The sequence below is a fragment of the Molossus molossus genome, unplaced genomic scaffold, assembly GCF_014108415.1.
Source record: "Molossus molossus isolate mMolMol1 unplaced genomic scaffold, mMolMol1.p scaffold_m16_p_19, whole genome shotgun sequence".
Lineage (NCBI taxonomy): Eukaryota > Metazoa > Chordata > Mammalia > Chiroptera > Molossidae > Molossus > Molossus molossus.
Window position 1 is genome coordinate 11,391,457 of NW_023425354.1, and position 25,069 is coordinate 11,416,525.

General features: G+C 55.6%; 1 protein-coding gene across 1 annotated transcript in view; it reads left to right on the plus strand.

Moving 5' to 3' along the window:
- Positions 1 to 5,123: 5,123 nt before the first annotated feature.
- Positions 5,124 to 25,069, plus strand: part of CACNG4 (calcium voltage-gated channel auxiliary subunit gamma 4) — a 48,007-nt gene continuing 28,061 nt past the window's right edge. Inside the window, exon 1 of the mRNA XM_036269216.1 lies at positions 5,124 to 5,352. Coding sequence (XP_036125109.1) covers positions 5,133 to 5,352 — 220 coding nt within the window. The 5' untranslated portion in view covers positions 5,124 to 5,132. The remainder of the gene's footprint in view (positions 5,353 to 25,069) is intronic.

A 25,069-nucleotide genomic window follows, 5' to 3' on the forward strand; every position in this document is an offset into this window, starting at 1 on the left:
GTGGATAAAGGAACCTCTGGGCCTATTTGTCCTGTTGAGTGTTTTGAAAAGAATGTTCTCAGAATAACCGGCTATCCCGCATGCTGGGCCGGAAGCTCTGGCCGTCGGGCCGTTAATGTCAATCTGCTCATCGTCAGGGCTGGTTCCGGAGCAGATCCTAGTGGGGAGATGGCCCAGCACGGCACCGCGCAGCCCCTAATGGGATCAGTTTTGGAAACACACAGATCTTGAATAAGCCCACATGGACTCCACTCACAGGACAATGTTGCGTTCTCCTCCCGCCGCAGTAAAACTGAAAATGCCCAGGAGAGGGTGGAAGCTGGGGGCCAGAACTGTCTCAAAGAAGCCACCGGCCTGGGATGAGGGCCCTCTCCTCCATCCTGGCCAGCTCCAAGACAGGCACTGGGGGTAGAAGCCAGGAGGGAGAAGAGGAGGTGGCTTCCAGGACCTGCCATCAGCCCAGCTCACCCTACCTTCCCAGGAAACGGGAGCCTGCGCCACCCCACCTGGGTGGCAGCTGCAGCCTTTTCCTAAGCTCTCCACCCCCGTGTGACTCTGATAGTCATTTGAACCTATCTCATCTGGATAGGTACATGAAGGGGCAGGGGGGAGCAGATGAGGGCAGAGACGGAAGACCCTGAGCCTCTGCACCCTCCAGGGAGTGAGGTGCAGTGTGTTAGCTAAAAGAGCCTGGCTGTGCTCCAGGCAGGGCTGGGTTCAAATCCCAGCTGGTCACTTACTCTGTTTAGCTGCAGGTTTATCTTCTACAGAATGGAAGGCAAGACGTCCGCCCTGTATAGCTGTTGCCATGATGAAGTGACAGGCACACCGAGTGGCTGGCACTCAGCAGGCACTCCTTGAATGCTGCTCCGTTTCCCTCTGCGTTTCTAGAAGCCGGCCTGGGGTGGGGCCTGCGAGCATGCCACGCCTTTCTTCGTGGCCGCGCTGAAAAGAACGCTGCGTACCCAGCGCCAATCACCTCGAATGGCATCGGAGTGATAAGCAAATGACATGGAATGAACTTGGACACATAAAGCCAGGCGGCATTTTCTGATCTGCGAGCTCCTACGAAACACCCGGGAAAGAAAAAGGGTGTTCTTGCAGTGTGCCCATGCTGATGGGGGAGGCAGCCCCGGCCCAGAGGGTTCCCCTTGGGCTCCCAGCAGCTTGGATGGGTGGCAGAGAAGGCGCCACGCTGAGCCAAGCCCCGGAGCCTTCTAAGACTCACCCAGCCCTTCGTTATCACAACTCAAAATCACGCTTTATGTCTCTTCACACGCAATCTCTCTCAAGCTCCCCAAATCCCCCCACTAAGCCTTCTGAAATCAGCAGAACCATCTGCTTCGGGCATGGACTGAGAAATCACACAAAAATTGCCACACAAAGGTCATTATTTCCGGAGGACAAAGAGAGGAAGTGCAGCTTTTAATAAAGGCTGGGGGCCACGGCGGAAAGCGACCGGCCCTGGCTGGCGGAGGCCTGCCCCTTCCCTCGCCCTGACTGCGCCGGCCTCCCTGCGCATTGACGGGCTGCATGAGGGCCGGATGCTGCATCCCTGGAGCTGGGATGGTCGAGGGCTCTGAGCTCATTAAAGCTTTGTCTCCACAGCCTAGGAAAAGGGAAGAATTGTGGTAATTACTCAAACAATCCCACGAGGGGGAAAGAAACCATTTTGTGTTGGAAAAGACAGCTTTGGAGGACAGGTCCAAATATCTCCACCTTCTCCGCTGCCCAGAGAGGTGGTAATATGGACGGCGCGCCCCTCCCCCAACAGTAATACTTGGACCGCGTGGCTCCCTAGGGAAGATGCCGAGGGTCCAGCCTCTCCAGGACAAGGCCAGTCCAGAGCCTGCCGCAGGGCAAGCAAAGGACACATCCCTCGCTCAGATCTGGAAATGTCACATGGGAGAAACTCCAGGGACCTCAGGCAGCAGTTAAATACTGCCATTTAGAGTTCTCTAATCCAGCTGAGCAGAAATTTCCAGATTTAAATTGTGCTCACCCAGGCATGATGAATCGTCTCAGACAGTCTTGAGTTTGCTCCAGCTCCCCTCGCCGGCGGTCAGGTCCTTATTTGACTCCACAGTCGACACCCTCACAACCTCAAGACTCAGCACGGGTTGCCAGTTGGGTGTCCACAGAAAGAAAGGCAAGCCGCCAAGCCCCCATTGGAGTCCCCATCCCCTGAATTAAGGGGTAATAATAGCAACACAGTCAAGGGGGACTTGACGAGGACCAAGAGGCTGTTTAGTGTCCTTGAAAAACTCTGGCCTTGAAGCCGTCAGGATCTGAGCTGGGATCTTGCAGGTGTGAGGACTTGAGCAAGTTACTCCGTTTCTCTGGGCTTCGGACTGTCTGGGTGTTGTAAGAGGGATAATAAAGAGAATTAACAAAAATGTAACCTCCATCCCCTAGATGGTGTCTGGCTCACTGTCTCCAAGGTAGAAAAGGGACCATTCCACAGTGGTCGCTAAGTGTTATGCAATGTGCAAAGCTACTTTACACTCAGAAACAACTCTGAAGGGGGGGACCAGAGAAGTGTCTTTCTCCCAGGTGGCTGTGGTTTGTCCAAGACCACCCTGCTAGTTAGCTGTGGAGCCAGCATGACATGGCGACCGTCTTGGTTCCTAGTCCAGTGCTCTCTCAGCTCTCACACGTGCTCCTTTGAGAGTGAAGGGGAGAGGGACTAACAGGACTCTGAATAAGGAAGATTTCTGTACTGTCCCCATGGGATTAACGTGAGGATCTGTTGCTTGGAGGGGGGCCTCACCACCCAGTGTCATCCCCAAGTGACCCAGGAGATGTCTCAAGATGGCAGGGTTTTCACACCATGTTTCATGGAACCCTAGATCCACAGAGGTGCTTTGGGGGCTGCAAGGGGTGGTGTGGGTGGGTGGATATGGGTACACCAGGTTCCCCATCCAACCAGAACAATGCCAGCTCTTACCTACAAGGCTCTGGTGGGAGACCTAGTTTGTTTATATTGGGCTTCTGTTTAAGATTTAATATGAAGCAAAGAGTTATTCCTTAAAGAAGGAGGAGGAGGAGAGGAGGAGGGGAGGGGGGGAGGGGAAGATGAGGAAGAGGATAAAAAGGAGGAGAGAACGAAAAAGAAAGAAAAGTAAAGCAAAGCTTGAGATCCACCCTCCTGGGAGCTTCGGAGAACAGAACCCAGAATGCATCCCTGTGGATATTAGGGATAGAGGTGCAGCCCTTTCTGAGCTACGGCAAGCCCCTCACACCTGCTTCGTACCTTCAGGCACACACTGGGCACTTGCTGTGTGCAGAACCCCCAGCCCAGGTGGCGGGTGGGTGAAGTAACATAGAGGTGATGACCCGACCTCTGAGACTTGGAGGAAGCAGAACAGACAGCCAAAGGCAGAAGAAGGGGGCCAACAACTGCTAATTAAGGAGGTCAGTCTGGTCCTTGGGCTACATTATTTTGGAATTTCCCCTTTTTATTTATATGCTCTGTTTCCCCAAACCAGACTATAATTTTCCAGGAGGCAAGAAACACATCTCACTCAGCATTACTCCTTCTCATACATGTCAGATACGAGAAGGTTCACAATCTTGTGGGTGAGAGATCAGTAATCCCAGCATGGCATTACTGATCTTCTCTGCGGACTGGGAGCCATGGAAGGTCCCACAAAGGAGGTGAAATTTAAGCTGCATCTTGCAAGAATAGCAGCTCTCCATACTCTTCTTTCACTTGCCTGGGGGCTCAGTGCTGCACTGCACGGGAAACCCATCAGGGGTGCCAAGGTGAGCTTTGGGGAGGTAGGAAGTACAGGTGCTGGCCTCGGCCTTCTGGAAGGAAGAGCGGGGAGCTTGCTTTTGAAGGAGAAGGAGCCTGCATTGGCTCTGAGGGAAAGGAGTGTGTCCAGGTTGAGATCATGCCAGCAGCAAAGGCAATTAAGTGAAGCCAGCAGGGCTTGAGGCAGAGGCTGGCAATAAAGGGGAGGAGGTGAGGGAAAGCCAGTTAAGCTCGAGTAGAGCGAAAAGCAAAAAGAAATAAAGGTGTTGAAGAGTGAACTGGGAAACAGAGGGAAACAGCTAGGGGCTGGGATGTTTGAATCTAGTATAACTGGAGTGTTCCTGGTTTCACAGTAATATACCATCAGAAATGTAATCATGGGGGAGCGCCCCACTTCAGTCAGAGCCTCACCACCTCCCTATGAAGCAGGGATCCTAGTCCTTCCCAAAGGACCTCTGGCTGACACCTCCCATCTGCCTCAACCCCAAAGCCTGCGTGCTCCCCGGCCCCTGCAGGATCTGGGGGAGCTGCGGGGAAGCAGGAGCCACCTGGGTACCAGAGGAGAGTGGCAGGGGCCTGGCTTGGCTTGCAGTGTCTCCCAGCTGTGACACATCTGGGGCTTCTGGAAATCTGACCCGAAGACTCCCACACTCCTATACATTCATCTCCAGGTAATGGCCCGTATTTGTACCCGGGGAAAGGAGGGACACCTCCCCACACACGTAACCACATATTAAAGAGTCCCCCGGGCCGACTAAGGGGAGGCTGGTGTCCTGGGTTGTGTAAGGAGGAGGCTGGAAACGTGGTTTCCCTTCGGAGCTCCTGGGGAACTGGCGCCGCGGCTTCCTTCGCTGTAATAATGTGAATGAACCCTGGGAGACGGGGAGCGAGCGCACGCGAGAGCGGGGAGGGGAGGAGAGGCGGGGACGGAGTGAAAACCCCGGCCGGGTGGGGGCGGGGGTGAGCGGAGAAGAGGGGGGCGCACACCCGGGCGGGGGCCGAGGCGCGAGGGGCGGCGCCGAGAGGAGCGGGGCGCGGGCCCGGAGCGTGGCGGCGGCGGGCGGCGGCGCGGAGCGAGCGGGGCGGAGGCGCGGGCCGCGCGGGGAGGGCGGGCCGAGAGGGAGGAGCCCCCGGCCGCCGCCAGCCGGTCGGGCGGTCCGCGCAGCCCGCACTCGCCGCCCCGCCTCGGAGTTTGAGCCCCGGCGCTGCCGGAGCGCAGGCACGGCCGGGGCGCGGGGTCGGAGCGCGCAGCGCGGCGCCGCCCCCCGGCCCTCGGCCCCCTAGCCCGAGCGCCCCCGGAGCGGCGCGCAGAGGAAGGCAGGCGGGCGGGCGCGGCGGGCCGGGCCGGCGGGCGGCGGACTATGAGGCGCCCACCATGGTGCGATGCGACCGCGGGCTGCAGATGCTGCTGACCACGGCCGGAGCCTTCGCCGCCTTCTCGCTCATGGCCATCGCCATCGGCACCGACTACTGGCTCTACTCCAGCGCGCACATCTGCAACGGCAGCAACCTGACCATGGACGACGGGCCCCCGCCCCGCCGCGCCCGTGGCGACCTCACCCACTCGGGACTGTGGCGGGTGTGCTGCATCGAAGGTACGGCCGGCGCCGGCATCCCCCATCCCCGACACGCGCGCGCGACCTCCCACCCCCTGTCCGGGGCGCCGGCCGGGAAGGGGGTGGGCGCGGCTCTGGCTCCGCGCGAGACACAAAGGAGCCGAAACGAGCGGGCGGGTCCCCTCGCGGCCAGCTGTGTACCAGCTCGGGGTCGTTCCCGGCTGGGGACCCCCCAACACAGCGATCCCACAAACTCTCCACTAGCACACGCACACCCCCTCGCACACAAACACAATGAAACACACCGAAACTCACGCGCGCGCACGCAGCCGGACACCAGAACGATCCCGAGGGACCGCGCGGGCGCCCCCGGGGGAAGGTGGAGGCCAGCTGGGGGCGGGAGGAGGCTGGGGTTGGGGGGAGCGGACCGGAGAGGAGGGGAAGGAGGAGGGGGAGGGGTTGCTTGGCAACCGGTGTCTCTGCGATTGCTATGGGAACTGGCCATCCTGGGGCGGGGCCGGCCGGGGGCGGGGAGCGCCGGGACCGTTCGGCTCCAGATCCAGGCCCGGTCGAGGGGTGGGGGTGGGGGCTGGGCTCCCAGCGGGTCTGGGGGAGCCGAGTCTCTTGACCCTGACACCGCCGCCGAGACTGCTTCTCCGGAGCTACTCGTCCGCTCCTACCTGCTGGGTGGGAAGGAAAGGGGATCGCCACCCAGTCTCCTCCGATTGGGACAACGAGCCCTCTGTGGTAGTTCCTGGGCACGGAGGCTGCGGGAGATCTTGGTAGAGAACTGGGGTGTGCAGGGGTGAACCGTGGACCGGGAACGGCCTGGGAGGGCGTGGCCGCCCCGTCAGAGGGCAAGAGAGGCGGTGCACCTGGACCCTGGTTGCACTAGAGGCCGAGTAGTAGGCGTTGTAAGGTTGGGTGCCTCTAGGGCGGGAATTGGGTGCCCCGGGACTGTGGGGACCGCTCCCTCCAGGGGCGAGGCCCGGGTGCCTCCAGTGGCCAAATGCGCCCGACTTCAGCGCCTCTCGGTGCCTGCCCGCCCAGCTGCGGAACTCTTACTAACAGGTGGCTGTGGAGAGGCCGTCTGGTCCCAGTCAGGTTGTGGACGGGTCTGCCGCTTGGCCTTGGCTCTCAAATTGGAGACGGAATGGGGGTCATTGGCAGAGCGTTCCTTTAAAAAAAATTCCTTGGATAGAGAGTTTCGTCTTGTTTTTCTGTAACCTTTTCCCATGTGTTAACTCCGCCCCTTGGTTTTTCGGGAAGTTCTCCCACACACCTAGCCTCCTTCACTGCAGTTTCAGCCCCTGCAGATAGTTCCGTGTGGTTGGATCTTGCTGGAGACTGGCAGGGAGTTCTTAAAAAGATGGCCCTTTTCTGGCCGAATTTGGAGTCATTTCAAAAGAGGCTTTGTGAAGCTGGGGAGGCTTGGTGAGGGCCAACATGTCCCCTTTCTCTCCTCCTAGACCATGCACGTTCTCACCTGAAGCCCTGCCCACCTCTGCCCCCCACATCCTCTCCCAAGCTAGGCTGCGTTACCCTTTGCCAAGTGGAGTTGGATGCCGGGGTGAACGTGCAGGCAGTAGTTTGGGAAACAGCTGCACAAAGGATGGGTGGGCCCATGATCACACCCTCCTCTTTTCTTTTGAAAAACATCGTTTTTGGTGTGCAGTTGTTCAGATCCCGAACACCTACTCCTCTCATTTAGAGAACGTACCCACGTCACTCCTGCCGTGGCACCTGAGTTAGACACAGAGCAGGGGCTGCAGGGCCTGCCTCTCAGGCTCCACTGGGCGCTGTCCACATGGCACAGTAAGTCATGCTGCTGTCACCACCCAAACGCACACGTGAAGCCCAGACCTTCCTCTTTCCCAGTGGAAACGAACTGCTCCTCGCCGGCAAGCTGGGCCTCTGCAGAGTGGCATCAATGTCTCCTTTATTAATTCCTCGTCCTAATTAGGATTGATGTGTTCATCAAGAAAGCCTCGGGCTCTGGGCAGCTGGCTTCGCTGGCAGAGGGAGAGTGGGGAATTGCCATCTGGGGGACTTCACCAATGCCTCTGTCATCCCCCAAAGGTAAGGGGTTTGAGGGCCAAGCCAGGCCACCTTCCAGGGCTAGAACATCCTTGGACCAACCGGGGTCTGGGAAAGCTGATTCAGGATTCCTTGTCATGGCCAGAATCCCCATGACAGCCGCTCAACCTGTGTGGAAGCTGCCAGCTTATCTCATCAAAGCACATCACAGAGTCCGACAGCCTCCTGACATCTGTGAAGCCACCACCTGCCATCGAGTGTCTGGGCTGAGATGCAGACAACACATTAACCCCGGGCCACTCCCTGGGGGCACGGGGAGACCCAGTCACCTCAATATTGGCCTTTGTATGTTAAATGCATTATTTCCACCTGTTCTCTAACAAAGTGCCCCAAATCGTTACATCAGAAGAAGGAGAGAGGGAAGATCAAATCTCTAAGCGGAAACTGAAGAAATACTGCAGCAGGCAGCTAACAAAGCGCCGGTTGTGACGGCGGGACTCTGAAGGGTTCCCTGGCAACTCACAAACAGTGGATTCAGTTTTCTGGTGGTTTCTCATAAATGATGTTGCAGGGCCAGGAGAACCCAGCACTCTGTATACGTAAAGCGGTCATGCAGTTTGGCAGGGCTCTGTGCAGAAAGGCAGCTGGGTGACATCACCCCAGCCTCTTTCTGACATCCCCTGACCCAAACCGGGTCTTCCCCTTCTGCCCTCCTCTTGGACCATTGTCAAAGTATTCCAGTCCGAGACGTGTGCCTGTTACCCATGGCATGAACACAAGGGCCCTGAGAGGGCGCTGTCTTCACCCCATCTGCAGACAGGAAGCAGGTTCAGAGAAGGTAAGGCATTTGCCCAGGGGCCCCCAGGTAGGAGGCTGCAGGGCCAGATTTGAGCAGTCTCACTACAGAGCTCTGCCCACCATGTCATCCTGCCCTTTCCCAAACAGCTTCAGGGTTGCCATTAAAATAGAACCAAGTATTTGACTACCCAGGCATGAAGGCATTTAGACGTGAGAAGGTGCCATGATACACAGATATTGCATAATGCATGCTCTTTCTCCCCTCCCCTCCCCTCCCCTCCCCTCCTCTCCTCTCTCTACTTCTGTCTCTGTCTCTGTCTCTGTCTCTGTCTCTCTCTATATTTATCTATCAATCTGCCTGTCCGTCTCTCTCTCTTCCGTCAAGTTCTGGACTAGCCTGTCCCACTCATAATCAGCCATCGGCTCCCTCCCTCCCCAAGACCCTCACTTATTCTTTCTTTGTATCTTTGGTGACACTCAGCCCAAGACTGGAGACATAGGGAAAGAGTAATAAATCTTTGCAGACTTTTCAATCAAAGGAATCGCCAACCAACATTTGTCTGATCTCGAATGCATTTTGGAGCGAGGCAAGCTGTGGAATGTAAACTAGCATTCCGGAGCGATGGCTGTCCGCTGGGGACAGACGACTTGTGAAAGCAGGAGGGGATGAGGAGACTCGGGGCCCAGGTGACAGCAGCTCATGCCAGCACGTCAAGGCCCCCATGCCCGCTGTGAGCTCCGGCGTGTCCACGAGGCACCCAGCCACTGCGCTTCCATCAGGAGAGCTCTGGCCCCAGAATACACAGTCCTGCCGCTCACATGTCCCAGGTTCACCCATAGGTGAAGCTGTCCCCAGCACACTCACAGCTCTGCCAGAGCCTTAAAGTGGCAGCCTTGACGCCAGCAGTGGCCCCTGTGCCTGTTCGGTGCCGGCTCTGATCTGGGCAGCAGCCAGGGGAGGTGTGGAAAGACGCTGGACCCTGAGCGTGAGAGGGTCCTTTGCCCCAGTCATGCTCGCCTCTTACCTGGGCAGCATCTCGCACACCAGTTCCCCAGACTTGATTCACACCAGGCACACAGAGAAAAAGGAACAGTGAGTCGTGCTCCCCGGAGCGGGGGGAGGGAGAGGACAGTCATCAGTGGGGACCCAGCCCTTGCCCGGTGGGGGGCTCTCTCCTCCAGTGTGCGGCAGCCTTTCACAGCGGGTCAGCTGGGAGGCTCTGCCTTAAACATCAGACCGTTCCGAGAGGTTTAGATCCAGATAACACCCTTGCTGCACCTGCTCCAGGCCAGGCACTGGGCGGGGACCCTTTCCTGTCTGCGTTTGCTTTCATTTTCTCTCGCAGTAGCACGCGGACAGCCTGTCCAATCAGGCCCCAGTGGGTGACAGCAGCCAGCACAGGCCTCCTTCCCGCCAGCGAGTCGCCTCCCCCGCGGCCCTCCTTTGCCCTGTAGTGTTAACAATAACAGCCTTCGTGCATTGAAGACCTCCGTGGGGACTTACGTTCGTTCCTGTGATTGTCAACAACGCTTCAAGGTAAATATTAATTACCTGCCTTTCATAGGTGTAGACAGTGAGGCCGAGGACGGCCACATCCTAAGGGTGAGGACGCCTTCTGCGGTGCGGGTCTCGGCTGAGCGTGAACAGACGAGCCAGGCGTCCACCGGCCAGCGGGTGTCCTTTTTCCCGTTTTCTTTCTTTTCTTTGTGAATCACCCAGATTTGGGAAGGGTGTTGTATTAGTCAGCGTGGGCTGCCATAACAAAATAGAATAGACTCTGGCTTAAACCACAGATGTATTCCTCACAGTTCTGGAGGCGGGAGGCCGAGATCAAGGTGCCGGCCACGTCGGCTCCCGGCCCGAGCTCGCTCCCTGGCTTTTGCAGGCTGCCACCTTCTCACTGTGTCCACACGTCTCTTCTTAGAAGGGCGCATACTCCACCATGAGGACCCCACCCTCGTGATCTCTTCCCCACGTAGTCATCTCCCAAAAGCCCTGCGTCCAGGGACCATTGGGATTAGAGCTTCAACATATGGATTTGGGGGGGACGCAGGCATTCAGTCTGTAGCAGGGTGATCCTGCACTACAGCTGGTGCTTCCTCTCCAGTCATTCAGGGAGGGGGGCTGGCAGTCCCTTCTTGTGTCTACCTTCCCTTAGTGCCCTGCTCTGTCTCTTCACCCTCTTCTGTTCTTCATTCCTTTCTCCCTTCTTGTAAGAGAAAAACTAGCTCTTTTTCACTGGAGCCCCATGACTTAGGAGAAGCTGAGGATCATGGTGGACCCCAGCCTGGGATCTGACTTAATGGCCCCACCACAGAGCTGGCTTTGCAGGAGCCCCATGTCTGAGGCTTCAGAAAGGCTCGTAGGAAACCAACAGTTCTTTCAAAGAAACCTCCTGAGTGTGTCCCCTCAGAAGGCCAAGGTGCTGGGGGTTTCCAGGACATAGCCGTGGAAGGTGCAAAGCTGTAGGGGCGTTAGGTCATCAGAGCCCGGATTCAGAGGTCAGGGAGGAAAGGAACAGTATAGCCAAACTGGAGCTGTGGAAGAGAGCCTGGTGGGCCTCTGTTTCCTCATCTGAAAGTGGGGTCTGGATGATCAGGGGCATCTTCTCGCCTCTGACTTCCTCATACACAGGCCCCAGGGAGCCCTCACCCCCAGCCTCCAGGTTGCGAGGTTCATGGTGGCCTTGTCGTGGGCTCCTAGAGAGACGGGCAGAAGAGCCTTTGCGATTACTTAGTTCACTGGCTCTCAACCCTTTTCTGCTAAAACACACCCAACAGGGATTTAAGTCACCTGCCTGCCAGGTGCACTTCTGTTCATTCATTCATGCATGCATTCATTCATTCATTCAGCACGTGCTCACTGAGCACCTGCTCTGTGTCAGACGTGAGGCTCCGAGTCACAGTGGTGGACAGGACAGATACGGTCCCCGCTCCCCTGGAGCTGACATTCTGATGAGGTAGCTGACACTTCCAGGTACTAATGAGTGTTATGATGAAAACAGCAGGGGGCTGTGCTGACAGAGGGGGGGAGGGAAGCTGTCAGTCGAGGAGACAGGAAGGAGCAGCCAGAGGACTGGGGGAAGACCTTCCGGGAAGAGGAAGAGGAACGCGGGCCCGAGGAGGAAGGAGCCTGGTGAGGATGGAGGTGAGGGAGCAAGGAGGTCGGGGCAGAGGCCCCCTCACTGCGCAGGGGTCCGGCAGAGGCGTTGAGGTCAGGGTCGGGAGCCTGCTTTATTCTGTGTGGGATCATGTAAAAACCTTTTGGGGGGCTTGGGGCCAGGGAATAAAGGGATCTGATTCATGTGTTTAGAACATGATGTGGCTACATTTGGAGAAGATTCTGGAAAGCAGGGGAGGCCACCAGGAAACCAGTCTAGACGTTGTCGCGGGTGACCAGATGGGGGACCTGGGGCCAGGAGGCAGCAGGACAGAGAGGTGGAGGGAAGGGCAGGAGGAGGGGGACAAAGCCAGGACGACTGCCTGGACTTGGGTGAGTGGGGCCGTGTCCACACCGGGAAGGTGGAGGCTGGACCGGGAGGGGAGGTCAGGAGAGTACCCAGGACAGTCCCAGATTCGACACTAGTGCCCAACACCCCACAGCCAGCAGTACCGCAGAGTACCCCCAGCAGAACTCCGGAGAACCGCGGTAATGCACCTAGACCCAAGCGTGTGGGTTCAGCATCACTGTCCCCTACGACAGGGCAGGGCATCTCGGCCTCGGTCCCGGTGACGTTCTGGGCCAGGTCCTCCTTGCGTGGGACTGTGAGTTTGGGATGTGCAGCGCGTATCTGTCCTCTCTCCACCAGGAGCGAGTGGCATCTCCCCTGCCCCCCAAGTTGTGACAGCCAGAGATATCTCCAGACATTACTAAATGTCACCTGTGGTTGGAGAAGCAAAATCGCCCCCGTGGGGAACCACGGCTCTGAGAACAGCATCATTTAGGGGGGCAGGGGCGGACTCGGTTCCTGGTAGCTGGTAGGAAGGCCACTAGAAAGCACGTGGAATGCAAATTGGGAAGCATCTCTCTACTAATGGGGTGACCCGGCATCTGCTTTGGGTGGCTGCAGACATAGATGTCACCCTGTTCCACTCCTTTCTTTAGAGTAATGAATTGTACTGACAGTTGCCAGAGGGGAGGGGCTTGGGGGCTAGGTGGATTGAGAAGTTCAGATTGCTAGTTACAAAGTAGTCACAGGGATGCAAAGTGCAGCATAGGCAATACAGTCAATAACACTGTGATAACTACTTATGCTGCCAGGTGGGTACTGGAAATATCGGAGGGATCAATTTATAAAGTATATGAACCACTATGCTTTTCACCTGAAAACGGTATAAAATAATATTGAATGTCAACTGTAATTGAAAAACAATTTTTTTTATCCTCACCTGAGGACATTTTTCCATTTTTTGTTCAGATAGAGTGGGAGGGAGAGAGAGGAAGACAAAGAGAGAGAGAAACATTGACATGAAAGGGACACATCAAATGACTGCCACCCGCACAACTCAACCAGGGCCGGGGACAAACTGCAACTGAGGTACGTGCCCTTAGCGGGAACCAAACCCGGGTCTCCCCAGACCGCAGGCCGACGCTCTAACCGCTGAGCCAAACTGGCCAGGGCAAAAAACAAAATCATTTAAAAAGAGTAATGAGTCCGGCGGGTGTGGTTCAGTGGTTGAGCATCGACTCCTGCACCAAGAGGTCGCCAGTTCGATTCCCAGTCAGGACACATGCCCAGGTTGTGGGCCCGATCCCCAGTTGGGGACCTGCAGGAGGTGACCAGTCGATGTTTCTCTCATCAATGTTTCTATCTCTCTCTCCCTCTCACTTCCTCTCTCTCTAAAATATCAATAAAAGAAAAACATTTTTTCAAAGAGTAATGAATTGCAGGTGACCCAGCTCACCCTGCCTGTGACAGCTCAGCACGTGTCCCCAATGGGGATGCAAAGTGCTGAGGTGGCCCAATCCTCACACTCTGAGAGCAAAGGGGACTAAGGGTCAGAGTGGTAGAGTGACTTACCCAAGGTCACACTGCTCATTGGTAACAGAAGCAGAAGTGGGTGTGGGGCCAGCTGGTTAGGGCTCGGTCTGCATAGCCTCCACTGGGGCCGGCACCTGGGTGGAGGTTGGGCAAGAAGCAGCCACCATAGCACAGGGTAAGCAGCAAGAAATGCAGAATGACAAGGGAACTCACTCCCTGAGGGCCTTTCTCTGCTGCAGCTCATCACCTCCATCACGTTAACCTGCAGACACACACTCGGGGAGCAGCGCTGTCCTCCAGCAAGGACGTTCTCCCGGGAGTGTGGGCTCAGCGCTCCATGGAGCAGCTCCAAGAAGAGAACAGACTGGTTCTGCCCCCAGGGACGGGCCAGGCAGGGCCTGCCTAGATCCACCCCTGAGCTCCCCCCCCCCCCCCGGGGCGCTCTGGGAAGTGCCATACAAGGCCATCTTTTCTGAACTGCCAGTCGGGACCTGTTACCAAAACCAAGGACATTATTTTCTAATGTATCAGTTTCTTCCCATCAAAAAACTTTTCGAAGCTGTGAAAATTACATCACGTGGTTTTACTGTTCTTTTTCTTCCAACTGAAAAAGTAAAAAATGAAAGAAGGGACAAAATAAGTAACGAAATAGGTAAGGTACAAAGATGGACGTTAAAAGAAAATTAGGCACCCTGGCTGGTTTGGCTCAGCAGTTAGAGCGTCGGCCTGAGGACCAAAGAGTTGCAGGTTCGATTCCGGTCAAGGGCATGTACCTCAGTTGCAGTTCAATCCCCGGCCCTGGTTGGGGTCAGGTGGGAGGCAGCCAGTCAATGATGTCTCTCTCACATCAGTGTTTCTCTCTCTCTCTCTCTCTCTCCTCTCTCTCTCTCCTGCTCTATCTGAAAATCAATGGAAAATATTCTCAGGTGAGGATTAAAAATAATAATAATAATAATAAAATTAGGCAAATAGGATGATGGTTGAGTTGAGTTAGTGCCAAAAGGCTGGCTGAGTTGCCAGAGGTGGGCCACAGATGCCTCTGAGCTTTCTGGGGGCTGGGACAGACAGAAGAACGTGGCCACATGTCAGAGTGGCGGTGTACACATAACCAAAGGAAGCTGACACTCAGGAGAGGCTGAGCTCTTTCTGATGCCGAGGCCTGGAAGAAGTGTATTCATGTCTTCTTATAGATGAGATGGTCTGCTCTCACATTAAAATGGACTCCTTTGAAAAGGCAGCAAGGGGTAGAGGAAAGAGGCCACGTGCTGGGGAGAGAAGACTTGAGTTCAGATCCCAGTCTGGCCAGATAGCATGTGGCTTTGAGCAAGTTACTTAACCTCTCTGAGCTGTTGCTCCCTTGTCTGAGAAATGGGATAATGAGGCAGTAAATGGGAAAGTACCCAACACCCCTACAGGGTAGGCATTCCCCAAATGGAGCATTTGTTTGGAGAACCCCGGGGGGTCAAGACTGCCCTGGCCTCCACCTGCCACCAGGCTCCTGGGTGAGGGGAGGAGCCAGGTAAGGAGCTTAGCTGCCAACCTCCAGCACATGGGTTGTGAGGGGGGCACAAAGGTCATCCATCCCTGGGCAGCCATTCAGGCAGGGGCTACACATTCTTGCCTCTTTGTATTTCCAGGGCTCCCGTATGTCTCTGTTGGGTCAGGACAGGGCTGGGGTCCAGAGGACCCCCCCTCAGTGAAGTTCCAGGGTCTTCGCAAAGACCCCAGGCTCTCTGCTGGGTGGAGGACGGCAGGTGTGACTTCACCCTCAGCCATGCCTGGCCTTGACATCGGGCCTTCTCCTCCTCCTCCCTCCCCCCTCCCCCCTCCCACTGCTCTGGAGCCAGGAGGGGGCCCTGTTGGGGTCCTGCAGCCAGAGATGTGCTTGGGTCTGAAGAGTCCTCCGATTGTTTTTGCTCCCTCCACACATCAGGACCTCTCCATCACTCCCACGTCTTACTGTCCCCCCACCAAACTTCTATCCATCCTTCCAGCACCCTCCTTTGTAAAGCTCCTTCCTTAGGCTCCTGGAGCATGTGTGCCCCCTGGCCACAGGGGGCTCCACCGAGCACGGGCCTGTAGGGGCTTTGAGGGTTCAAGGGGACTGCTCTTGCCCTTCCCCCCCTTTCCTTCCCTCCCCCACCTGAAGCAAGATGCCGGTGGTCATCCTAACCCTCCTGGGCCTCCTACCTTGCCAGGCCCACGGAGACGGAGAGGAGCCGGAGGTGCTCAGCAAGCGCTGTTTGTGGGTCTCGCCTCCCCGCCATCGCCCCATCTCGGAAAGAGCGTGGAAAGGCCGAGGGGAGTTTCTTGACTCCGCCCGGCTCCAAAGCCTGGGAGCAAACCGAGTAACTAAAACTGCTAGACTCCCTGGGTACCCTGCCATCGGGCTCTCCGTCACCTGCTCTCCCTGGGGAGACGGGCGGGGCTGGATGCTGTCCCAGCTCACTCTTTCCAACCCCCATTAGTCCACGTGGAAGCAGCAGCCGCAGGCAGCCAGCCCTGAAGTCACACACACCTGGGTTTGAGTCCAGACTCTGCCACTTGTCAGCTGTGTGTCTCCAGACAATTACCTAACCTCTCTGAACTCCAGTTACCCTCATTGTAAAATAGAAGCGTCATCAAATCAACCCCTGGGATTGTTGTAAAGATTATAGGGGGGAAAAACACGCAAAATAACCTATAGTGCCGGGCACCTTGTAGATATTCACGGAATTGCCTTTTCCCCACTTACATGTTTCCTGAAGTGTGAGCGTTTTCCCAGAAGAGTTATGTGGCCTGACCTTGGAGCCGAGCTTCGTGGGGCCCAGGTCAGCTCACTGATCGCCAGGGTCCCAGGAGGGGCAAGCTGAGCCTCCCCAGGGATGTCAGAGGTCAGGCAGCCCCAAGTGGCTTCTGTGAACCATAAAACCGGAACCTAAGGGCCGTCGATTAGTTGAAATTGAGTCCAGCACCGAGGCAGCGCCCAGGGTGGTGATGCGGCCGCCGGGCTGCGTGTCCCCTCCTCCCCTCCACTGGCGGGCACTGGGGCTGCAGCTGTGCCCTCCCGGACAGGGCGTGATAAAGGAGGGCAGGGGCGGCAGCGGGAGGCAGGAGACCTGTGGCCTGGTCCTAACTCTGCCCCTAACCATCTGGACCATCTGCTGCTTCTCCCTTAACCTCCTAGGGCCTCAGTTTGCTTGGCTGTCGGATCAGCCAGTGGTACCTCCTTTTATCCCTGCCCCACCCCACCCGCCCGTGGTGTGACAGTCCAGTGAGACAGCTCTGGGGGAAGTGCTGGGGAAGAACGGGGCCGTGTCTCCACAGAGCAGGGGACAGGACTGAGGCTCGTGTTCCTGGAAACACTGTTTAGCGTGGTCTCTTCGCCCTGACACCGCAGCGGGGACCCGCGTGCTTGTGGTGGCCTCAGACGTCTCTGCTCTCTTCTGCCCTCCAACCCCCACGCCAGCCCTTAGTCCTAGTTCGAAGGATCTTACGAAAATGTAAAACACACCACATCATTCCCCAGCTTCACAGCCTTCAAGGGGACCCATCCCGTGTGTGATCAAGTCCGGCTCCCCCTGATCGAGGAAGCCCCACGCTCCTCCCCAACATCTCCCACTGGTGGCTTCGCTGTCCCGGAGAGTCAGGGAAGGTGACATCCAAGTCCGTGTGATGGTCAGTGGGGCAGGTGCTGGGGGGTGGGGTGGCCAGAGAAATCTGACCTTGAATCCTGCTGTTTCCTGTATTAGCTCTGTGACCTTGGGCAAATGTCTTAGCTTCTCTGAGCCTCAGTTTTCTCATCTGTAAGATGGATATAATGATAGACATCTCCAAGCGGTGGAGCCAGGCCCCAAGACAGGAGCCGAGGAGGGGTGGTCTGGGGATGGGGGGCGGGAGAGCCGGGTTTGGGATGGGCTGAGAGCACAGTGGGAGACCTAGAGACATGGATGTGGGAGTCGCTGCTGGCTGGGTGGAAGCAACTCCCCCTTGTGATGAGATGTCGGGCTGTGACTGTTGAACCTCAGTGCCTTGGGCTCCCCATGGGACAAATGGCTCTGCGGCATTTGTATTCCCTGAACCAAAACTATAGGTAAAAGAGCAAGAGAGAGATTCTGTTGTCGGTGTAAGAGGCGTTGGAGAGGGGTCCTGGAACGGCATTCCTAGTTTTTGGAAGGAGCTGGGGGAGTGGAGAGGAGATTCAGAAAATCTAAAGGCAAGATGACCCTAGAGAAATCGAGAACCCAGCCATAGGTCACGTTCAAAGGATGTAAAATGACTATTGTCACCAAAGCCATAGCCGTGGGCCTGAGACTGCAGCTGGGCCTTGCATGTCCTTTAATGATCTGTCACATCTTGAATTCTTCATCGTGTTGTAACAGGGGGATCCGCGTTTTCATTTTGCACTGCACCCCACACATCATGTGGTGCTTGCTCCTGGGTGTCCTGTCCACCCCGAGAAAAGCGTTCGACTAGAAGAAAGGGACAGCGAAGCTGGGCCTGGAGGCAAGGGGCCTGGCGGGGCCTGCGGTCGCCCAGAAATTGGTGGCTGGGGTGGGGAGCAGAGGTGGTGCTGGAACCAGACCTCACCTCTCTCTCGTTTTCCCAAGGCCCCCCCCAAACTGCACAGAGCCAGGGGCTGCCTGGGGAGCAGTCAGTGCTACTTAAAACTCGGTGGCTGTTAAGCATGTATGCGGCACCTGCCGAGTGCATGGCTTGTGCAGGCCCTGTGGGTGCAGAGAGCCCTTGGGGAACTTACTCTCTGGGTCCCAGGAGCCCGCAGGGTGTGGAGAGCATCAGGCACACCTGGATGTCAGGGCCTCCTCCGGGGGCTCTAACAAGCCCTGTCTCAGGGTCTTCGGGAGGAACAAATGGAAAATACACACCGGGCTCCGCATACATCAGCCTCGCCTGGACGTGAGATGTACAGCGGCTATTGTGGGTGGCCGCGTGGAGAGGGCGGGGAGGGCCCAGATCCCGGAGTGACCTGGGTTTGAATTCACGCTCCACCTCCTACTAGCTGTGACCCTCCAGCCAGTCATGCCGTCTCCTTTGAGCCTCAGCCGCGTTCTCCGAGAAGTGGGCACGAGAAGTGGGCACCTTAGCAACCCCTCTGCCGGCGGAGCCGAGGTGAGGGTACCAGTGCTTAGCTCGGCGCTGGATCAAGCGTTCAGTGCCTGGTGCTTGTTCTCATTTGCTGACCCAGAGAACACCAGGGGTCCCGTGGTGCGGATGGATCTCGGAGGAGGGGAGTCCTCGGCCAGCCCCCAGTCCCCAGACCAAACCACAAGCAAAGAAAAGAGGATGGATCCCCAAGACTCCCCGAGGACATTTCAGGACATCCAGGCTCCGGGCCAGGGGCCGGACCGTCTGGCCAAGGCCGTGTCACCAGCTCATCCTCGCCGTGTGGAGGGGGAGGACGCCCCGCGCTGGCTTCCTGCTCTCGCTCTGAAAAGCCCGATAACAAGCGCGCATTGACGGCCGGGGCTCCCCAGGGCGCGCGCTGTTCCCAGCTCGCATCTGAGCCCTCGCCCGAGACATTTTCTCGCTTCAGCAGTTTGGCATGTCATACAAAGGGCTCTGATTTTTCCTGATGTCCAACTCCTCTTGCATAAAAAATAGCTTTTGTTGTCTTTCTGCCCACGGATTCCTGCATGTGAGTCAAGTCCAGATGCCTGGTGGGCGGAGGGTCCCCCGTTTGCCCTATGTCCACCTTGGTGGCCACTTACACCCGTGGCCATGGCCTTGAGGTTCAGTCTCTCGGGGAGTTGCCCTCTGGCCTCTCACCTGTCCCCCAACTTCACATTGATCACATATTCTTCCCACTCGGTGGCTGTTTTGATGTGTCCCAAGGGTCCTTGTTGGGGTCACTGACACTCCTACTGTCCCTACCGTACTACCTGGCCAGCTCGTGGGTCCCCTCCTGTGAACCCTCTGAATCATCTCTTCTTTCCCACCCCCCATCACTGCTTCCCTCCCTCTCTTCCCTCTTTCTTTTTTTCTTTGTTGTATTTCTAATTATTTCTCCCCCTTTTCTTTCCAGTCTGCCATATCTAAGTCACACAAGCTGTCTCCTTCCTGTTCAGAGCAGTCTTTTGAAAGTTCTTGAAGCAGTTACGAGATAGAAATGTATTATTTTAACTCTGTGATTATTAGGAGGGTTATTAAACACGGGGAAAATTCTATTAAATGGCAAATTGAGTGAGTCGGACACCCACAGATGTGGCACCCCTGACAGGTCATCTGGTGCAGAATAGACGGGGATACAGCGGCGGCTGCTCTATGAGGCTGGAAAAGGGATGGGGAAGAAATTCACCAGAACGTTAGAATGTGGTCGCGGGAACTGAGTGATTTGTTTTATCTCCCTTTGTCTTTTCCAAATGTTCTATTATGCGGTGGAAGATATTTCACTGTAAATCTATTTCAGTGTAACAAGCACAGGGCCAGGCTGTCCTCACACAGGTGAATGGATGTGTGATCACAGCGTCGGCTGCTGCTCTCTCGTCTTCGCCGCATCCAGAAGCATGTTTGCGGCACCACTCCCAGCCGCCTTTGGTCAGTGTTTTATTACTGGCCGCCCTGACTTATAACCAAATTGATTCCTGGATGAAAGCCTTTGCCAGCCGTCCACAGTTGAATCTTTATTTCCTGTCAGCGCAGTTTACACACTGGGTTTCCATTCCTAGAAATCCATCTCGTACAGTAGCGCTACCCAAACTGACTGCAGAAGTAAGTGAAAAGAAAAATAAAACCCAGATATATGGTCTTACCAATTTTTATCACATATGTAAAACCAAGCACTTAACATAAAAGCTGTGTCATGAAATGCTCCTTTGGGGGAATTTTTCTGCCAGAGCCAGACTGGCTCAAGTTTCTTAAAATACGAACCCGACAAAGTATGAACAGACGATGCTCGCTTTTTATTTTTTCCTGAGAAACCCGGTCGGTGGCTTGTGTAAGCCGCTTCGTTGCACCCAAAAATCTTAAAACACTGTAAAATCAAAAGTTGCTCTGTTTCGGAATTTTTGCATTGCCAATTCCATCTGTGTAAATTGTTTAGGGAAAAACATCTTTGCATGGTGATACTGTAGCAAAGGCAACTTCCGCTGTGACCGGGGCCACCATGAGGATGCCTTGCTCGTTGTGTCAATGAGGCAGTTAACCCTTCAAATGCCAGTTGATGCCAAGATCTTAGCTTCCACGGATCCTTGTTGCTCACTAACGCTACTGTTAACCGTTAGTGGCTGCCTTAGTTAAATTCAAGTACAAGTCATATAGTTTTAGGATATTAAGTCCTTATCAGATACATCCTATGCACATACCTTCTGATCACTTTGTAAGGTTATATAAATGTCTCATCAGTATGTTGTACCCCTGACATTAATGTAAGTGTATGTTAACTGTAATTTTAAAATAAATTTAAAAAGAGATAAGAGCGCAGGTGAACACACAGAGGCAGACTGTGAGGGCCCCGGGGCAGCAGTCTGCAGCCGAGCTGTCCAGTCCTTGGACTAGAAAGGTGCTCTGTGGTTCTCATCAGAATTGCGGTGCCTCGTTGGTGACATCTGTTCCTCCTTGTTCCGCCTTTTCGGGCGCTGAAAACAGGCACTCACCTCGGTCCCTGGAAGCCCTTGTCCTCTCGGACGTTGTGTTTGCGTCCTCCTTCAGTCTCCTGTCTTGGGAGGGTCAGGGAGGAAATTCACCTGGTTTGTTGAGCTTTTATTTATTTTTATTATTTTTGTGTGTGTGTGTGATACATGCCCCTAGCAGGAACCGAACCCAGGACTCTCTGGTCCGCAGGCCAACGCTCAACCGCTGAGCCAAACTGGCCAGGGCTTGTTGAGCTTTTAAAGCTGGTTGCTTTCTGGTTTTCAATCAACAAGCCTTGGTGGTGTGTCTGCCTGTGCAAAGCATTTTGAGAGGTGCTGGGGTTCAGAGACCCAAAGGAGACCCTCCCCCTCCTCCCAGGGGGGTCATATCATAGAGAGAGGAAGAGCCAACTCTTACCTGGCGTTTACTGTGTGCCAGCTACAGTCCCGAGTACTTTATATATTGATTTGGTTTTTCTCCGCCACCCTGTAAGGTAGGTACTGTCATTGATTCCATGGTATAAATGAGGAAACTGGGGTACAGAGGGGTTAAGTAACTGGCCCAAGTCCCCAGAGCTACCAAATGGTGAAGCTGGGATTCAAACCCAGGCAGAGTCCAGCCTCTTCAGCTCTGAGCTGTACTGCTGAGCCGTACCAGCAGCAGCCATGGCTTCTGAAATCTCTTGAGTGCATGCAGTTCGAATAGCTCTTTTCATCCTTACAACACAACCTGGGTGTTGTGGGAGGTGGGGAGACTGAGGCAGGCTTATCGGCCTGGGTCGGCATTGCACCTGGGTCTCTGGCCCCAAAGCCCATCCCCAGCTCTTTGTGCGGCCTCATGTTAGAAACTGTCCCCTACCTGCTGCGCATCAGGGAAGAGAAGCAGCCTGTTTCCCTGTGGGATGGCTCAGTATCAAGTGACCCCGGGAACCCAGGGGACACAGTGCAGGCTGCTGATGCCGGTCAGGGGAGGGCGGTCAGATGTGAAGAGAGAGCAAGACCCACAGGTGCAGCCCAGTGGTTGCTGGCACGGCAGGCTTCTCGGAGGAGGTGGGCACAGCGTCGTGACCAGAACAGCGCATGACGCGGGGCCCGGGTCTGACTCACGCAGCCTGAAGAGGAAAGATCCGCTGTCAGACTGAGGGCGGCTCTTCAGATGGGGTGCTCTCAGCAAGAAGGTGAAAAGCATTCTGCTCAAGACAGCTGCTTTAAGGAGACATTAACTACACTTCAAACCCCCGGAACCCACGTTCTGCGGGGGATGCCACCCACCAGCATGCTTTCACACCAGATTCCAATTGTTGGCATTCGTGTGGTGACTCCCAGCTCACAGGAAGCAGATAGAAAACCCGTCTCCGCATCCTGTGTACCTCCATTCATACCACCTCCGGACGCAGGCAGAACTGACCCAGGGCCAAGGAGGTCAGAGCGGGCTTCCCGCGAGCGCTGACCGGGAGGAGCAAGAGTGAGCCTCCGGGCCGTGGACGTGTTCTATGCCTGGTCTGGCCGGCGGTTACACGGATGTAGACGTGCGTTCATCAAGCTGCATTCTTACGGTTACTCACTTCATAGTAACCTCAATAAAAATGTAAAACAGACAAATACCCCCCGGGTGACCTGCTACCAGCCCCCACCTGCCCCAGCCATCCCCACCTGGCGGCCTATGTGTTCTTCAGTTCTAGTCAACCCAGCAAATACTCGTTGGGAATGTGTGCACCTAACCTGTGCTAGGTTCTGAAGACTCAGGGATTCACTCATTCACTCATTTATTCATTCATTCGTTCATTCATTCACTCATTCATTCATTCACTCATTCATTCATTCATCCATTCAGCAGTTATTTTTGTGCCCAGCCTCTTGGGAAGCCACTTGACCTGCTAGAGAGGAAAAACATTTCTCTATCAGCGAGCTCCAGGTTCAGAGCTGACTCGATAACAAGCCCTCGCACTTGTTCATGCCTCATGGTCTGTCGTCTTTCACGGAACCCCCCACACACACATTCTCTCCGCCCGGCAACTGTGATTCTGAGAGACTGCTGGCTACCCTGGCCTGGGGGCCTCCTGCCACCGGCCGTCATCCTGCCCATCTGCCCCCAGTGCCCCACCAGTTCATTTTTAGTCTCTATTCAGATCCAGCAAATACTCACTGAAAATTTGGGAAACAGGCCCCAGACTGAGTCCTGGGCACCCAGAGATTCATTCATTCATTCAGTGTGTTACGTAGCCGCTACTTACCAGCAGCACCCGAGGTGGTGGGCAAGTTTCCTACACAGCAGTGAATAAAGCAGACGGCAGCACCTGTGGTGGTTGTGTCGTCCCAGGGGACACAGATAATCAGAGAAGAACCCAGAGTGTCAGGGTGAAGGTCATGATGATCGAGTGGCCGGGGTGGGCTTCGGTGTGGTCGCGGAGTCTCTCTAGATGGCAGGTCATCACAGACAGTTTTGAAAGGTGGACATGAGTTCAGAAAGAAAACAAGAAGAAGAGGAGGGTTCGGGGCAGAATGACCAGCATGGGCGAAAGGGCACAGCCTGCCTGCCGTGGCCCCGGTCCTGAGGAGCCGCTGGCGTGTTCTGGAAAGCTGAAGACGTTCGGAGGATGGGACGGAAGGAGAAGGGCTAGAGGCAGGGGGACCAGGAAAGGACGGTGGCGGTGAGCTCTGAGTCAGGATGATGGAATCGGGGAGGGAAGGTAATGTGCAAGCCATCGTGGAGAGAGACGGGACATGGGGAGGAGGGAGGAGAACCCATCCTGGGTGACAAGGTGGGTGGTGTGTCACCACCAAGGCAGGACACCTGGGAGGACCAGAGGGCTTTGTGAGTGGGGCTGAGGCACCGGCCGTTGGTGGAAGCACAGGATGTGCGGGGAACAGCGGGGCCCTTTACACCACTGGCCTGCTGGAACCAGACTGCACAAGGCCCTCGTGTCTTAAGTACTTTCTTCACTCTAACTATTCCCATTTCACAGATGGGCAAAGTGAGGCGCAGCAGTGACTCTCCCGGCCGCAGCTCTGACGCTGGGATTTGAACCCAGGCAGTCTGGCTCTGTCCGCCGCGCTCCTACCCTCCAGGCTGTGAGGCAACCCCAGGGACACAGGAGAGCTGGGGACTTCCTGGGCGCAGTGAGAGGAGCCATGCAGGCTGGTACCTGTTTCTCAGCAGGACATGGGGTCGCTCTGCACCCCAGCCCCCCACAGGTGTGACCGTGAGGGAAGGACAGCTTCTCACTGAGGCCTCCTCGGCCGCGCCTCCTGTAAGGGCTGTGCGCGCCGGCCGGTGCGTCTCCCTCTGCAGCGCTGGCCGGGAGAGCACACGGCTCGCTGTGTCAGAGACGCCGCGCTGGGGGCGTTCTAGAACTGAGCCTGGAACACAGAACCCAGGGGTGAGACCTGCAGACAGAGGAGCCTAGGAAACATGCCAAGTGGAAAGGACCAATGGGAGTGTATCGTCTCTCAGTCCCAGAGGCCAGGAGTCCAAGACCAAGGCGTCCACGGGGCTGGGGGAGGGACTCTGTCCTGGGCCCCTCCCCTCTTTCTGGCGGTGGCCAGCGATTTCAGGCATCCCTTGGCTTGTAGATCTCTGCCTTCGTCTTCGCATGGTGTTCTCCCCGGGCGCCTGTCTGTGCCCCGATTTTCCCTCTTTATAAAAGACACCAGTCACGTTGGATCAGGGCCCACCCAAATGCCTTCTTAACTATGACTGCGATGACCCTATGTCCAGATAAGGTCACATTCTGAGGTTCTGAGGGTTAAGGCTTCAACATAGGAATTTAAGGGGAAAGGGACACAATTTAACCCTTAACAGCCACATATTATATTATTTGATTTATGCAATATATTTAACATATCCATAGAAACAGAAAGCAGAATAATAATTGCTAGGGGCTGGGTGGGGAGAGGGGAATGGGAGAAACTCTGGGTATGGGGTTTCTGTTGGGGTGATGAAGATGTTTTAGAACCAGCTTAGAAATATTAGATCGCTGCCTGAGGTCAGTGGTTAAGATGAGTCATGTCCCAAAGCTGTGTTCTTTCCACTGCAACGGACTTCATATGGAGGTGTCTCCTTGGACAAATTATTTAAATTCCCCGAGCCTTATTTCCCTCATCTATGAAATGGAATCAGTATCAACCCCATCTTCTACCATGTGAGAATTCAAGGAGACAATGTATGTAAGGGTCACATTCTAAGTGAGTAATAAGTGGTTGATATCATTACTCCATCCGTCAGGGTCCATCCAGGAAACAGAAGCTACTCTATGTCTTTCAGACAGAGGAATTTAATAGAGGGAGTTGATGACCCAGGTGATCATCAACAGGACACCCAGCAGGTGCTTGGATCTTGGAGGAAGCTGGGAGCAGAGAGGGAGGGACTTT